General features: G+C 38.1%; 1 protein-coding gene across 6 annotated transcripts in view; it reads left to right on the plus strand.

Moving 5' to 3' along the window:
• The window catches only part of LOC121956177 (microtubule-associated serine/threonine-protein kinase 1-like), a 61,983-nt gene that overhangs the window by 19,948 nt on the left and 26,577 nt on the right, over window positions 1-15,458 (plus strand). For 3 of the 6 annotated variants that reach the window (XM_088090961.1, XM_088090962.1, XM_088090963.1), the window contains 3 exons: window positions 9,322-9,416; window positions 11,230-11,308; window positions 13,961-14,033. In XM_088090961.1, the coding sequence (XP_087947087.1) occupies window positions 9,322-9,416; window positions 11,230-11,308; window positions 13,961-14,033 (247 nt within the window). The remainder of the gene's footprint in view (window positions 1-9,321; window positions 9,417-11,229; window positions 11,309-13,960; window positions 14,034-15,458) is intronic. The other 3 variants (XM_042504303.2, XM_042504304.2, XM_042504305.2) reach the window with 1 other exon arrangement.

Consider the following 15,458-nt stretch of genomic DNA (forward strand, 5'->3'; position numbering starts at 1 on the left):
ATTATGAAAAAGTTCACCAAAATTTGTTTCTGAAAACATCTGATGTGAGAAATTAGCCATGCAGTTGCAAACCGGTCTTTATTTTAGATCCAGATTTCAATAATTGGCTCAAAAAAATCAAAAGAGTTTCTTCCAGCGTCCCCTGGTGAAACTGGCCACTTGACCCTCTCCGTTTTTTGGGGGGCATTTTATGCCGATATTGAATTGATGTAGCTTTGTTGCTGTAGTTTCGAATCACCTCCGTACCAATCACTCTACTCTCTGATCCCGGCTACTCCACTTCATGTTTCGATCTACCATCTTTTGTACTACAACTATGAATCCCAGCAGCCCCAAAATTACACAGAGGGAGCATGAGAGTGCCCCCTTGTGCCAGCCGCCGAAAACACACTTTGATGTATATATACGTCAATGGCACTCAATGTGTTAACTTCCTTATAACCATATTTTATTAAATGTTATTATAACAGTAGTGTATTCAACTTTATTATATGACAGTAGCTATTTTATTGAACGGTATTATAACTGCAGTTCATTCAGTAATTTTGTATTTTAGTAGTTAAAATTTGTTTAAAGGACAAAAATATCAAGATATATATTGTTAATCGCAATAAAGCCTTAAAATATCGCAATATTATTTTAAAGCCATATTTCCCCACTAGTTGGATGTTAAAGGAAAACTTAGGGACTTAATAACTGGAGAGAATATATTTTGTGTGTGTGTGTGTGTGTGAGACCCTCAGGTGTTTTGGCTCAGGTGCACTGTGCTGTGGGGCAGACAGACACCTCAGCATCACACAGCTCTCTCTCTCTCACACACACACACACACACACACACACACACACACACACACACACACACACACACACACACACACACACACAAAGTATATCCTCTCAACACACCAACACACACCATCACTTACAAACACTCCTCTGTAACTAAATCACATATTACACTTCACTTAACCGATTACATGCAAAGTGAAGGAGGTCAGCGAGAGGCGGAGACACCTGAGTCACCCTGTAGAGCCTCAAAGTGCTGCAGCTTTCCGCCGCAGGCGCTCGCAATACACACAGGCTCACACTGTAGGTGCTACACCTCCCATTATCTCCCGGTAAAGCGCTGTGTCTTTTTTTGTTTTTTTTTCGCTCCTCTCAGAGTAATGGGACTCTTATTCTGTTTGATCCTCCCTCTCAGGGCATCTCTTACAGGAAAACACTTTTGAGGACACAGCCTTCTCAACAGCCCTAAATTTACCCCTGCTTGAGAGATATTGCTACTGTCAGCTGTGGAGTAGCTCCCGACACTGAAACACAAGATTTTATTTTGGCCTATTACAGGAAAAAAAAACAACAAAAGGAAAATAGAGCCTTTAATCCCGACTGAAGTGTTGTCAGGGATGTTTGGGAAGAGAGGTGAAAAAAAGGCCGACTGTGTCTGTTGGACTTCTCTCCTGGACATTGTGTTTTAGGCCGGGCGATGATTTTGACATTTAACACACTGCTCGGTGCAGTCGGGTGGAGATGTGACGGAGCGGTGGGAGGACAGTGCTGCGCCTCAGGGCCGTCACAGTGACCACTTTGGCTTCTGTTGTGGCCTTTTACTGCTGATCATGTGACCTGCTGGACCATATTGTTACGTTTACTCACTCAAAGACTCTCATAGGACGGGCTGATAGGAATCAATACATACTAAATACATCACTCTGGTATTGTACCATAGTACTAGAGCTGGAACGATATTTTTTAATATTTGCTTAATCAATTAAGTAAAAGTTTGAATGCTAAATCTGCCTCTGTTATCAAGGTAAAAAAAAAAAACAACTGTATATTTGAGAGACTGGAACCATGCAAAAAAGAATTTGCATGAAAAAAAAAATGTATACATATATATACCAATACACCATGCAGTGTTTGTTGCATGAGAAATAACTTATACAATTATAGAAAATGCACTTTTATGTGGTTTGTGCACAAACATTTCAATTGGTAAAGTAATTATCTCATCGTAGTAGTGAAGTAAAAAGTATAATATTTCCCTCTGAAGTGTAATGAAGTAGAAGTAAAAAATGACTTGAAATTAAAATACTCAAGTAAAGTAAAAGTTTGAATGCTAAATCTGCCACTGTTATCAAGGTAAAAAAACAAAAAAAAAACCTATATATTTGAGAAGCTTGAACCGTGCATGTTTTTTTACTTGAAAAATGACTTAAACAATTACATTAAATAAAAAAAATACATGTATATAAAAATGCACAAAAATCTTAATTTTTGTAAAGTAGTTATCTAATAATAGTAGTACAGTAAAAGTATACTATTTCCCTCTGAAGTGTAGTAGAGTAGAAGTAATAAGTATATATATACATATATACATGCCAGCTCTGGTTTCTTTTACTTAAGAGCAGAGCTTAAGTTAAAAAAATAATAAAATTTGGTTAATCCCAAAAATCACTGGGCACTAAAAATGTGTATATTGTTTCTTGCATGAGGTTCAGCGTCTTGTTGTTATTTTGTCTTGTTTACATTTGGACCTCAGAAGGGGCTGAAGTATCTGCATCAACTTATAAGGATCCCAATAAATCAAAAGTAGAAATCATGTATTTCGTGTCGCCCCCTCGCTCCCCCTCCACCCTCCAACACTGAACTTGAGTGACTCCTATAACGAGCCGTTTTCCTCTTTCTTCTCCTCTCCCTCGCTGTGGTCCACACTCGGCGTTGTCAGAAGCCTCCCGGCACACTGCATAGCAACAAGCGGTCATGTGACCCCCCCAGAGATGCCAAATAAAATCTCCTCTGTTTTTTTCTTCCTGTAATAAAGTGCTCAAGTCTTTTCATGCTGTTATAAAACTTTACGGACAAATATACAGTCAAAGAAAAGCTGCATCAAAAAACAAACAAAAAATTACAATTAAAGCGCTGAATATGTGATATTTATTTCTTTCTGCTTCCTCCTTCCTTTTTTCCCTGAAGAGCCCCTTTCATCTTCCCCGCCAGCACATCACTGATTTATTCACCACTATCATTTCTAGCTCCCATTCATTCCCTGCACCCCTCATGCTGTGGAGGTAAACACACCAGGCTTCCCCGACTCCTCATCAGCAGTTTTTCCTCCCTCTCCGCCTCCCTCCTTCTCCTCTTTGAAGTGCTCTTCTTGCTTCTAGCATCACTTTCTTTTTTGTTTCTGCCTCTGTGTTTGCCCTGATCCCTCCTCCTCGCCTCAGATCTGCTTTCTGTTTGACTTTGTGCATCACGGCTCCATCTGAGTGGTTTCGTATGAATGGGCGGTTCAGTTTGATCAATATTAATGGTGCCCCTGCTGTTAAGTAGAGGGAGGAGTATGAACATGCAGAGGATGAAGGCTCCTGTTTGTCTGGCTTTGTTAGAGCCATACTTGCTATGGAAGTAAACGCTGAATACTTAATATTGTACTTTAAACACCACTGAATTCATGGCATTGAAATATTTTACTTTGAAAACCATGTATTTAATTCTTTTTATTGGAATTTACCTGTAATTTGCACTTTTAAAAAACTAAAAGTGAATGTATTTTTTTTCAATGTTTACAAATTTAGACCCAAAACAATCAAAAATTATGTATGTTGCGAATGACATCAGCAAAACAAAAAAAAAAATTCAGATTGCTAAAATTCAATAGGTCAATCTAGAAATTTAAGTAGAAAAGTTTTAGAATAATCATAAATAAATTGCAATAGATCCAGGCTGGTCAAATTCAGATCTAAAAATTTGAGTTGAAAAAAAGCTAAGAACAGGACAGGCAATCAATACTGACCAATTAAATTCGTAGAAACAATATGAGACATTAAAATTACTTTGAAAACTATGTAGCTGAATTTAATTATTTGGTCTTGATTGGTCAAATTTAGATCTAGAAATTCAAGCTGGGAAAAAGGAATCAAAAAGCAGCATCTGGTCTACCCTGGACAAGACAAGCAATTAAGCCTGACTGTTTTTTGTTTTTTTCAAATAAAGACATTTCATATTATAATTTTAAAAATTCAATTTTAAAATTTGCCTAATACCTTTACCAAATGCTGAACCTATATCTTTTTTATTTTAATATATTTATGTTTTTTTACTTTATGAACAGAGGCAGAGGCACCTTATTTATTTGTGAAAAAATTTAAATGTTTTGATATTGCAAATCAAGAAATTTAATATTTGATTATCATAAAGGTGAATTGAGAAAAAAGACATTTAGATGCATAGTTTAAAAGTAAAATACCTTATATATTCACTCGTGCTTAGAGGCTGTTAAAAAAAAAATCATCAAATATTTTTGTCGCATATTTGCTTCCATAACCCCCCCCCCCATGTTGTCTGCTCACAGTGAACAATATTTCCCCATGTAGTCTGTTTATGCCATCTTTGGTGTTTGTGCAGTGTGTGTGTGTGTGTGTGTGTGTGTGTGTGTGTGTGTGTGTGTGTGTGTGTGTGTGTTAGTAATGGTGGAAAAAACTGGGTCATGTTTACCTTGCTCCTCTGTGGGTTATGAGCACCACTGAGCGTGCTCTAAACCTGCAGCTCTAATTCTTGATTTTCTTTCCTGCTAAATTTGTAGTCACCCTGTTTCCCTAAACATTCTCTTCCCTCATTTCTGTCATGATTACAGCAGCAAACACCTCCCTATCTCTCCGCACATCTCCTCCCTCATCCTCCCTCATCCTCCCTCATCCTCCCTCATCCTCCACACCTCCGGCCCTCAGCAGCAGCACGTACTCTCCAGATTTACTGAGTGCGGCGGAGCGCGTCTCTCCTCCCCTCTCCTGATCTTGAATGACCATCGAGCAAGAGCGGGCATGATTGCTCTGAAATTTTGGACTCAGCAGCTGCATACTTGCTGGATATGTAAAATAAATACGTGGCAGTTTAGTGTCTACATGTTTTTACACAGAAGTGGACTCTGACTGCGTTTCCGGGGGAAATTCAAGGCCGAGCGCTGCGTGTTTTACAGCCAGCCTCCGTTGATTTCCTGCAGCACCGAGAATCTGTTAAACAAGAATAGTCCTGCTGCTCGGTTTGACTTTGTTTTAGCCTCTCTCTGTCTTTCTGGAGTAATGAAAGCCAGTGAAGCTGTGCTGAACTTTGCACACAGACATGCGTGTGCTCTCAATAGGCAGCTTTCCATTAACCCTCAAATTTTGCAAATTGAAATTTTCAATGGAGACATGTCATTTTAGCTAAGTTTTACGCTCACATGAGGTGGTATTTCAGGTGATCTGAGAAAGCCATATTTCACAAAACTGCAGTGGGAGCACTTTTTTTTTTGGCTTTTCTCGGTCACATGATGCTATGTCTGTGTGTTTGTCAGTAGGAACTGGCTCCCTCATGATGCAGCAGGAGCTACAGGAGCTGTTATTGCATCACATAACTCTTCAAAAGTTGAGTGGATCATCCGGAAGTTTTGAATCGACAATTCCTCCGTGAAATCGTGGGCTATCAGCTCCCAGAAATCCCTCATACATGGTCGCTCCCACGTATAAGGGGCTCTTCTTTCCGTTATCGCTCACCTATGTGGTCTTTGATTGGAAATAATGACGGCTAGTGCGGTGGCTACAATAGAAATAAAGCTGCTAATGTTTTGAACATCCATCATCATGCTTTTTGGAATCTTATCGTGAGAGGAGAAGTCGCAAAACATCACTTAATGGAAACACAGTCATCTTGCAATTGTGTTTTATCAACATTTTGAAAATGTTGCTTAATTTTTGCAGAAATCTCAAATGGAAACCTGCCAGTTGATGTGATCAGTGGGATCAGTGGAAGGACAGGGCAGTCCACTTACCAGAGGAAAAGGATTGCATTGTACATTTCTTGAAAACCACAAATTTGATCATATCAGCGTTTCTGAAATGGTTTTTAACAAACTGTGGCTCTTTATCCAGCTGCTTTTTAGCCCACAAATGTGTTTTATAGGGATCTATCGCTGTTTTCTTGAAGCTTTTAGCTCCCAAATGTGGCCATTTTTTTGGGACCCATGGCTGTTTTTCCAGTGGCACCAAACCCGGGTGCTTTCTAAGGACATGTCACTTTTTTTCCATTAACTTTTCAGCCCCCAAATAGGGGGTATCCTCTGCTGTTTCCTGCAGCTTTTAGGCGCCTAAAGTGGGTGTATTTAAGTGAGCCGTTGCTGTTTGGCTTGCGTCTTATTCGCCCCTAAACGTGAATGTTTGTTAGGGATCCATCACTGTTTTACCTGCGGCTTTTTGCCATCCAAGAGAGGTTGTTTTTTTGGGAACCTGTGGTTGTTTTTTCAACTGCTTTTCAGCCCCCAGATATGGGTGTTTTTCAGGAACCTGTCACAGTTTTCCTTGCAGCTTCTTAGCCTCCAAACATGGGTGTTTTTTAGGGGCTGGTTTCTGCTTTTCCTACTAGAATAGTGGCATCAAAAGGGTTGTTTTTAACCGTGACTTTGCTGCTTTTCCTGCAGGAGCTGTGCTTCCAAAGCAGGTTGAGTTTGAAAGTATATACTACATAATAACATGCAAATGTGACATATCTGTGGTTTGCAGAAACATTTCAGAAACGTTTCAGCCTTTCTCAGACTTACTGAAGTAATAAAAGCCAGTGAAGGTATGTTGACCCTTGCACACTGACACACACACACACACACACACACACACACACACACACACACAGAGTTATTGATGTGATCATTGTTCTCAGCTGTAGGACAGGGAGTGTGTATAAACTAGATTATTGCAGCTTCAGAGAAAAAAAAAGATTTAAGGTTATGGGTTAATGTCAGGATTTAATTTACAAAGTGTGAGACGGTACAACCGCAGTTATTGAACCTGCACGTTTAATCCAACCTATCGGTAATCAATATGCATCAGGCTACTTATAGATCTGATTGATCCGGACATCCTGTGTGCAGTTAGAATAATGAAAACAGATAGATGAGATGGTGCTGCCTTTGTTTGTAAACTGAATGTCATATTTATATTTGATTTTTTTAAAGTAAAAAAAAAACCCAAATACTTAAAATTAGCACAAAAAAGATAAAAATAAAAAAAATCTAATTATATTATAATATACTAATAATATATATGATATATTTAATATAATATAATAAACTACTATGCTAATAATAAAAAAAATAGGATAGATATATACATCTCAAAGTAATTATAAATACAGTTTTCGATTTTACATACTTTTTGATAATATTCTAATGAATCTCTCTTTTTTTAAACTAATTTTTAGGATCCCTTTCTTGTCACCTTTTACTAATTTTTGGCCCGTAATGACATTTTGCAGATGCCTTTTTTGCACATTTTTGCAAAAAGAAATCAAACTAATCTGCTAACATTTCAAAGGTTTGAATACTTGTTAATGGCGTCTGAATGCAGCACAGGAAAACTGATGTAGCTCCAGGTGATAAAGGGTTAATTCAGCTTCAGATGATGCCTTCCTCTGTTTTTATTATGTGCAATGCATTGTGTTTCGGATGATGGGGGAGGGGTTTCCTTTCTGTAGTCACGTGCCTGCAGCATGACCTTGATTTTTTTTCTTAACTGGTTTATTGTGTAATATCAATAATATTAATGTGTGTATTTTTATTTATCAGAAGTATTAGTGTTTTTTTTTGTTGGAAAATTTCTTGTGGGATCAGTCATTAATTCAGTTGTAGGATGAATTATTAACATCCAGATGTGAAACACTGTAATGCTGGAGGTAAAGCAGAGCATCATCTGCCTCTCAGAGTCTCTGCATATCTTCAGCTCACCGTGGTGATCCCATCTCAGCCAGCTCACGCCACTACACACTGAGTGTCAACCAAGGTGTGTGTGTGTGTGTGTGTGTGTGTGTGTGTGTGTGTGTGTGTGTGTGTGTGTGTGTGTGTGTGTGTGTGTGTGTGTGGAGGCTGATGCATACTGCTCACATGTGAACCCATGTGACCACGGCTGAAAGAGAAAGAGAGGGTTGGGGGGGGACCAACCATTCACCTCATCCGACAACGTAGACGAGATGTTTGCATTGTGTTTGTTCTCTTTGTTCCCAGTTGTTTATATTTGCATTCATGTGTTTGCCCCTCGCTACCCTGAAAAATCAAAGCACATTGTGCCGCACGTGTTTTTTAAAGCCTTTGCATTTACTGTTGCAGTGTAGGCGTTCAAACAAAATTAGAGGATCGCTTGAATACAAAAAGCTCACTTGACTACATAATGGTGTGTGTGAGTTGGATACAGTAATATTGTGAGCAGTGTGAGCGTGTGTGGAGTCCACGGGCAAATTTTAGGTGACTCAGTGTGATAGTGACTGCAATTAGCTCAATTAGCAACTGTTTGGTACATTTTAAATGCTTTTCATTTTTCTTTTTTTGTTGATAATTTTGGCTGTGTTCATGCATATGGCATACATTTTTGGCAAGATTGTGTATTTTTGTTTAATCTGTGAATTTCCAGCTCAGCTGCTGCAATAAGTCTAAAATACACTGTGGAAACTAAATTGTTACATTCAGACTGTTAAGTGCAAAAATTGCAACGCTGAAACCCATTTAAACTGCAATTTTTGATCCCACAGCCATCAAAGCATAAAAACACGCATTATATTATTTCTGGGTGTCATTCTGGGCTTTTGGTATTTTTCACATGACATAATTTTTACCATATTTGGCATATGGAGAAAATACATGCTATTTTCACGAGGTGCACTGTCACAATCAGTGTTGCTGCAAGTCAGTGACATATCCCAGGCTCTACTTTGCATGTAGTATGTTATATTGTTTTTTTTCATCCAAAAACAGCATCCAAAGTGGCATCATGACAAAAACCTGGCATTTAACTGGTTACATTTCTGAAAATGAATGAATATTTGATATTTATGATTAGAACTGATGTTGGTTAAAAATAAATAAGCAGAAAATAATATTAATGTATAATATTTTTAAGCTTGACTTTGAAAAGTGCATTTTGTGCGCAGAGCTAAATGAGTATTTTTAATATTAGGGGTTAAAAAACATAATTAACTGAGGTCCTGAAAAAGTGATTATTTCCATCTTTTCTCATCTATCTTGTCTTCTGTCGCCTCTCTAACTCTGCCTCCCTCTCATCTCGCTCCTCATTTCTTATCGCGGCTGAGAGGAGGCAGACAGGGATGGATGACTGAGGAAATTGAATTCGTCTTATCGCTGTTGTGCTCCTGCAGTGAGCCTTGCTTTTTGCACGGGTCGGCCTCCTCTGCACCTCTACGTGCACCCGCAGCGTGCACATATTCACACACACACAAACACGACTCAGCTGTGGTAACTTTGACAGGCGTCATGTTTACATGTGTGTCTCTCTGTTTCTTCATAAGCTGCCGCACAAGCAACAGGAAGAGTCTGATCCTGACCACCACGTCTCCCACGCTGCCTCGACCACACTCCCCTCTGCCCCTCCCTGGACACCTCGGTACGTAGAGCAACAAATCACACCTCAGCTGTGAATTTGATTCATATTTTTATTGATGTTCGGGATGCACAATACCAGAATATGTTTTTAATATCAGATATACTGATATATTACAACTCTATTGCTTCATAACAAATATTGATATATCCATTTTTTCTAGCTTATGTTAGTGATCATCATCTCTTCTGTGCTGGAATTACCATCATCATATTATGCATACTCCTATTGTGATGGCCCACCAGCAGATGGACACAAAAAATATGATGCTTTTTAGTGTATACAGTATTTATTCATTGTACCAAAAAAAAAAACAAACTCAACTTAGGGTTGCTGTTTTGAAGTGTTTTTCTATAAAATAGTAATATTAAATTAAATTGTATAAATCTTATTAATAATTTATTTACTAATTGTATTCAATATTTAAAATATTGGTTTTGTGATATTGGCAGAAATCAGCATGTTGGCTGATTCCAATATCTGCTGATACTATCTGATATTATTATGCGTTCCTAACGTCAAAAGATGGAAGATATAATGCCTTCTTTTATAAATATATATATTGTGTGTTTATACGTATATATATATATGTACCACAAACTCTCTGATTGTGTGCCGAGTTGTCTTTAGGCCGGACTGCTTGCTTACACTAAATTAACTTTGTTTAAATCGTTCATCTGTGAAAAAGCCTCCAATCGAATCTCTCAGTGGATGAATCAAAAACACCCACATTAGTGACCACAGAAAGGCAGAATAAATAAAAAGCGTGAGGCACAGAGCATTCATCAGTCTAAAAATCAATGCTAGGCCTTTATGATTTGGAAAAAATACATAATCAATTTCACAGCCTTTTACCCTCTGAAACTCTCTCTGATGATTATGAATAGTCACACTGTCGTATTGAACCACAGAATCAGTGTGAGACAGTTTTACTGTGAAACATCACAGGGGCGGGGACCGGGGACGGGGACGGGGACACTCTGCCCGCCTGAGGGCCGCTTACGCAAAGTGTTTCTAGTATTTTAGGACATTCTAGGATTTTATGGGGTTTTTTTTGGGAGTTTAGGACTTTTCTAGGATATTAGGATGTGTCTAGGATTTTAGTCTGTTTGCAGGATTTTAGGATATTTCAAGGGTTTTAGAACATTTCTAGGATTTCAGGACTTTTCCAGGATTTAAGGACTTTTCCAGGATTTTAGGACATTTCTAGGATTTCAGGGCTTTTCCAGGATTTAAGGACTTTTCCAGGATTTTAGGACATTTCTAGGATTTTAGGATATTTCAAAGATTTTAGGATATTTTTAGGATTTTAGGACTTTTCCAGGATTTCAGGACTTTTCTATGATTTTTGGACGTTTAGAGCATTTCTTGGATTTCAGGGTGTTTCTAGGATTTTAGGATTTTAAAGACTTTTCCAGGATTTTAGGACTTTTCCAGGATTTTAGGATATTTTTAGGATTTTAGGACTTTTCCAGGATTTCAGGACTTTTCTATGATTTTTGGACGTGTCCAGGATTTTAGGACATTTCTAGGATTTTAGTATATTCCCATGATTTTAAGATATTCCTAGTATTTTAGGAATTTCGAGGAATTTTACTCTCTGGTACCTTATGTATGCTGATGGTACAAAAACAATTCCCAGTGTGAATCACTTTATTTTTTATTTTGAATTAGAAAATGGTTAGGGGGCTAGATTCGGCCCATGGGCCGTAAGTTGAATCTTTAAAGTGTGCTTTGTTTTCGTTACATCCTCTTTTCCAACATTTTTGTCTCCCTCCTTTAAGTCTCATCGTCTCTGCATGTCTTGTTGTCCCAGCAGGAAGCAGCCCTCTGGACAGCCCACGAAATTTCTCTCCCAGCAACCCTGCACACTTCTCGTTCGCCTCCTCCAGAAGGTCTCTGCTTTACATCTCTACATATGTTCAGTGTGATTTCACATGTTGACTCTCGCCTGTGTTTGTGCCAGAGACGTGAGAGAGACAGAAAGTGAGACAGACAAACAGAAGTCAGGTCAGCGTGAGACAAAGGCAGGGGGGAGAGGGAACAAGTGAGCATCAGAGGACAGAGGAGGTGTGTATCTGTTGTTGTGTGAGGTCTCACACATCCTGGGGAGCAGGGAGCCTCTCGCTGCACCCGCAGTGTAACAGGCTGACTCATGTATGACACGGCCAAGCCATTACATCCACAGTGTCTGTGTGTTTGTTCACGCTGCTCTGCTGACACTGTGTGTCTGTGTGTGTCTGTGTGTGTCTGTGTGTGTTTGCGTGTGTGTGCGGATGAACGTGTGCATTTCTTGACATGGAAGTGTTTTTATATTTTAGTTTTAAGCAGAAGGTTTTTAGGTTGCTTTATTCATTACAAGTATGCATTCATACACTAAATCCGCCTGTCCACACACTATTGTGTGCTTCTGCAGCTTTTAATTACAGCCTTAATTACAATTTGGCAGCAGCAAAAACAATTTTAGCCACCTAAAAGCACAAATGTCAGTTTAAGTGTACACTGTATTTTGAATATTTCCACTGCTTAATCTTGCCGTCAGACAGCTTTTTCTAATGGGAAACTGAAGCTGTTTTCTATCATCTCTCAAAGCCACCAGACTCCATCGACCAAAACAGTAATTTTACCTCACAGAACATGGGTTGCTGCTACCTTTATCAGGTAGTTATTTGGAGTTGTTTGTGGTCTCATAGGTTTTTGAGATGACAAATAATGAGATTTTTAGCTTTTCGAATGATGATCAATAAGTTTGTACCTGTAAAAAAAACTCTCCTGGAGAAATGCAAGTTTGTAAATATGTAAAAATGAATTGCAGTTCAGCACTTTAAACAAAAGATAGACAACATTTTTGGGTGTTCTTCAGTTGTATTATTAGCATTTTGAATGTGTTCATGGTTGTATGTCAGTGTATGACATACATTTATGGATGCATTCGGGTACATAGATATGCATAGTTTGGATATATGATTTCACTCCATTTTCTGATACCGTTATTAGCCTAATCTGACTAGTTTAAAGAGAAAAAAACATTTTGAGTAAAAGAAATTGCTTTTCAGGGACTGCTTTGCCAACTATTAAAACTGGACTAAAACTATAAAGGATAAAAATGACTGATGTGTGACTAAACTAATAAACATTTCATCCAAATACTAAGACTAACTCCTCTTCCTTGAGGTAAAATTACTGTTTTTGTCAAAGGAGTTTGGTAGTTTTAAAGAGATTATACACTGAAAAAAAAGAATTGTTAACCAACTAAAATCATTACCTCAACTGGTACAACATGAATGAATTAAGTTTTCTCAACTTGATTTTGAAACAGTTGTGTTAATCGAAACTGATCAGTACACGCTTGCTTGTTATGGCTAATAGAGGCATATACTAAAGTATGCAGCTACTAAAAGTAAATGATATATTAAATATATATATTTTTTACAGTCAATTTTTAGTACTGTTTCCATGCTTTTCTCCATTTCTGCTGCCCCGAAATGTCACGCACTCTGCAACTTGGGTGTAATTGAAATTTCACAGTTTTCATAATTACGACTTTTTAGGGCAGTTCATGTGCTCGTAACTCGTAAAAATGATATTTCTGAGGTGCACATAAAAGCAGCATATGCCACATGCACAAAACCAGGTCCATAAAGAAATGTTTTCTCCAATTTTGTGTGGTAAAAACCTGAAACCTGAGACCTGACCTCAACCGCATCCAACACATTTGGGGGATAAACAGTCACAAGCCAGGTCCTACAACTCAACAACTGTGGCTTTTCTGAAGCCCTTAAACCATATTTAAAGAAGCCAAAGTGACTGTAGTAGTGATCAGCAGTATGGATGCATGAAGACGTGTGATCCTTCACTCTCTGTAGGCAGAGATGTATGTAAGGAGGCCAATTAGAGTGTTATTTACCTCTGTCTCCTCGGTCAGACTCGGTGTTGGGAGTGTAAATCCTCTGTCCTCATTCATCAGATCCGACTGCCTGCCTGTCACTGCGCGAGCGAGGTGCACAGGAGCACAATGGATGAGTCCTCTGTGCTCTCCTCGCTGAAAAAAGGCCCCCTGGGACACACTAGAGGTGTTATAAGTCATTGGTCCGCTGAATGACATTTCATTAGTGCAGCTGAAATTGAGTTGAAGGCTGTCAGGATTTTATCTCACAAATTTATTATTTCACATTTAACAAAAAAATCATTGATCTATTATTTTTTCTTCAGGCTGCAGAATAATAAATATACTTATTATAATAGACCTTTTTCACAGCAGACATTTTGACTTGTCATAGAGGGAAGCACAGGTGGTACTTTCCACACTAACAATAGCTTTATTATATAAGTGCCCATCTGAGAGTGACACTGAGCCAGCATGCATTAATGAAATTCAGCAGTCATTAATTTTCTCCTTTATGACTACACTTTTTCTGCTGTGACATGTCAGAATATCCTCTGCAACAAAGGCTTGATACAGCCATGCTCTTAATATCTGGATTTTATGATGAATTGCATTCATCACATTGGGATTTTAAGTGATGTGACATTTGTGTTTTCTGCAGAGCGGACGGACGACGGTGGTCTTTAGCGTCTCTGCCCTCTTCTGGATATGGCACCAACACTCCCAGCTCAACGGTAAATAGCATCACTCTAAACACAAGAAAATATGAATTATGTTTTGATTAAAAAACATGTTTGCATAATGTTTTAAGGAGAAAACTAAACAGCCAAAAATCTTTTGGCAATAAGCTGTCTGTCAACCTGAGTGAGTTGAAACTAAGGAAACATAGAAACTAGAATTTGTTAGCTGTAAGTCATACGTTACATACGCTACATGAACAGTTGAATTAGCTGAAACTGATTAATAAACATTTGATATAGTCAGCCAAAAGTAATGAAACTGTTAAAATAGTTAGCCAAAAGTAAAGACATTTTGAAAATAGTTAACTTAAAGTGTGAAACTCTTAAAATAGTCAGCTAGTAAGTAAAGAAACTGTGTAAATAGTTTAAAGTAATCACACATTTACAATAGTTAGCTAAAAGTAGGCTATTAAAACTATGAAAATAGCTTGAAGTAATGAAACTGTTACCAAAAGTAAAGACATTTTGAAAATAGTTGGCTATAAGCAATGATGAAACCATTAAAAAATGTAAAAAAAAAAAAAAAAAAGAGTTTAAATACAGTTAAAATAGTAAGCTAAAAGCGAAAAACCAGATATAATAGTTAAACCGTTATAATAGTTAGGAAAAATAATGAAACTGTTGAAATAGTTAAAAGTAATGATTGAACCATTTCAATAGTTTTAAAAAATAGTTAAAATAGTAAGCTAAAAGTAACAAAACAGATAAAATAGTTGGCTAAATGCAACTAAGCGATTTTCATAGTTAGCTAAAAATAATGAAACCGTTCCAATAGTTGGCTAAAAGTAATGAAACAGTTGAAATAGAAAGTAGAAAGTAGATTTATTAGTCATTTTTTTAAACAAAGTTTAAAAAACAAAAGTACATTTGTCCTTGATTTGCTAGATATTTGGAGTTGAAGGATGAGTTGATTAGAATCAGCAGCTACTATGAAGACGCCGTCCAGTTGCTTGGTGATGTTGCTGCCAGTGGCATCGTTCAGTTCCTGCAGTGCATTTTTTGAATTTGCATCAGAGTCTTGTGTCCTTATGGCTCCCAACAAGGTCTGCCTATCCAGTGTAACAGCTTGATCCAGGATGTTAGGGGTTAACCATGTCTCTGTGAAGATGTGCACAGAGCGGTCTCTGATTTCCTGTTGCTGAGTCTCAGTCACATTTCATCCACTTTATTGTCCTGTGACCGGACATTAGTCAGAAGAAGTCTTTGTAGAGGAGAAGCTCTCGGGTCCAAGTCGAGTCAGCCTCGCCCTGATGCCAGCTCTCCTCCCTCTCTTCGTCCGGCGATTTCAGTTTCGTTTCTGCCCTCTGGTCTGACGGCTGCTCTGCGTATGCCACTGATGGGGATCCTCAGGCGGTCTGCTGCATTCAGTCTAAACTTCACACAAATTTTCCCGTTATTGATAGGTGCTTCTCTATTGTG

Source organism: Plectropomus leopardus, chromosome 18 (assembly GCF_026936395.1).
Source record: "Plectropomus leopardus strain MGB_pleo_1.0 chromosome 18, ASM2693639v1, whole genome shotgun sequence".
Lineage (NCBI taxonomy): Eukaryota > Metazoa > Chordata > Actinopteri > Perciformes > Serranidae > Plectropomus > Plectropomus leopardus.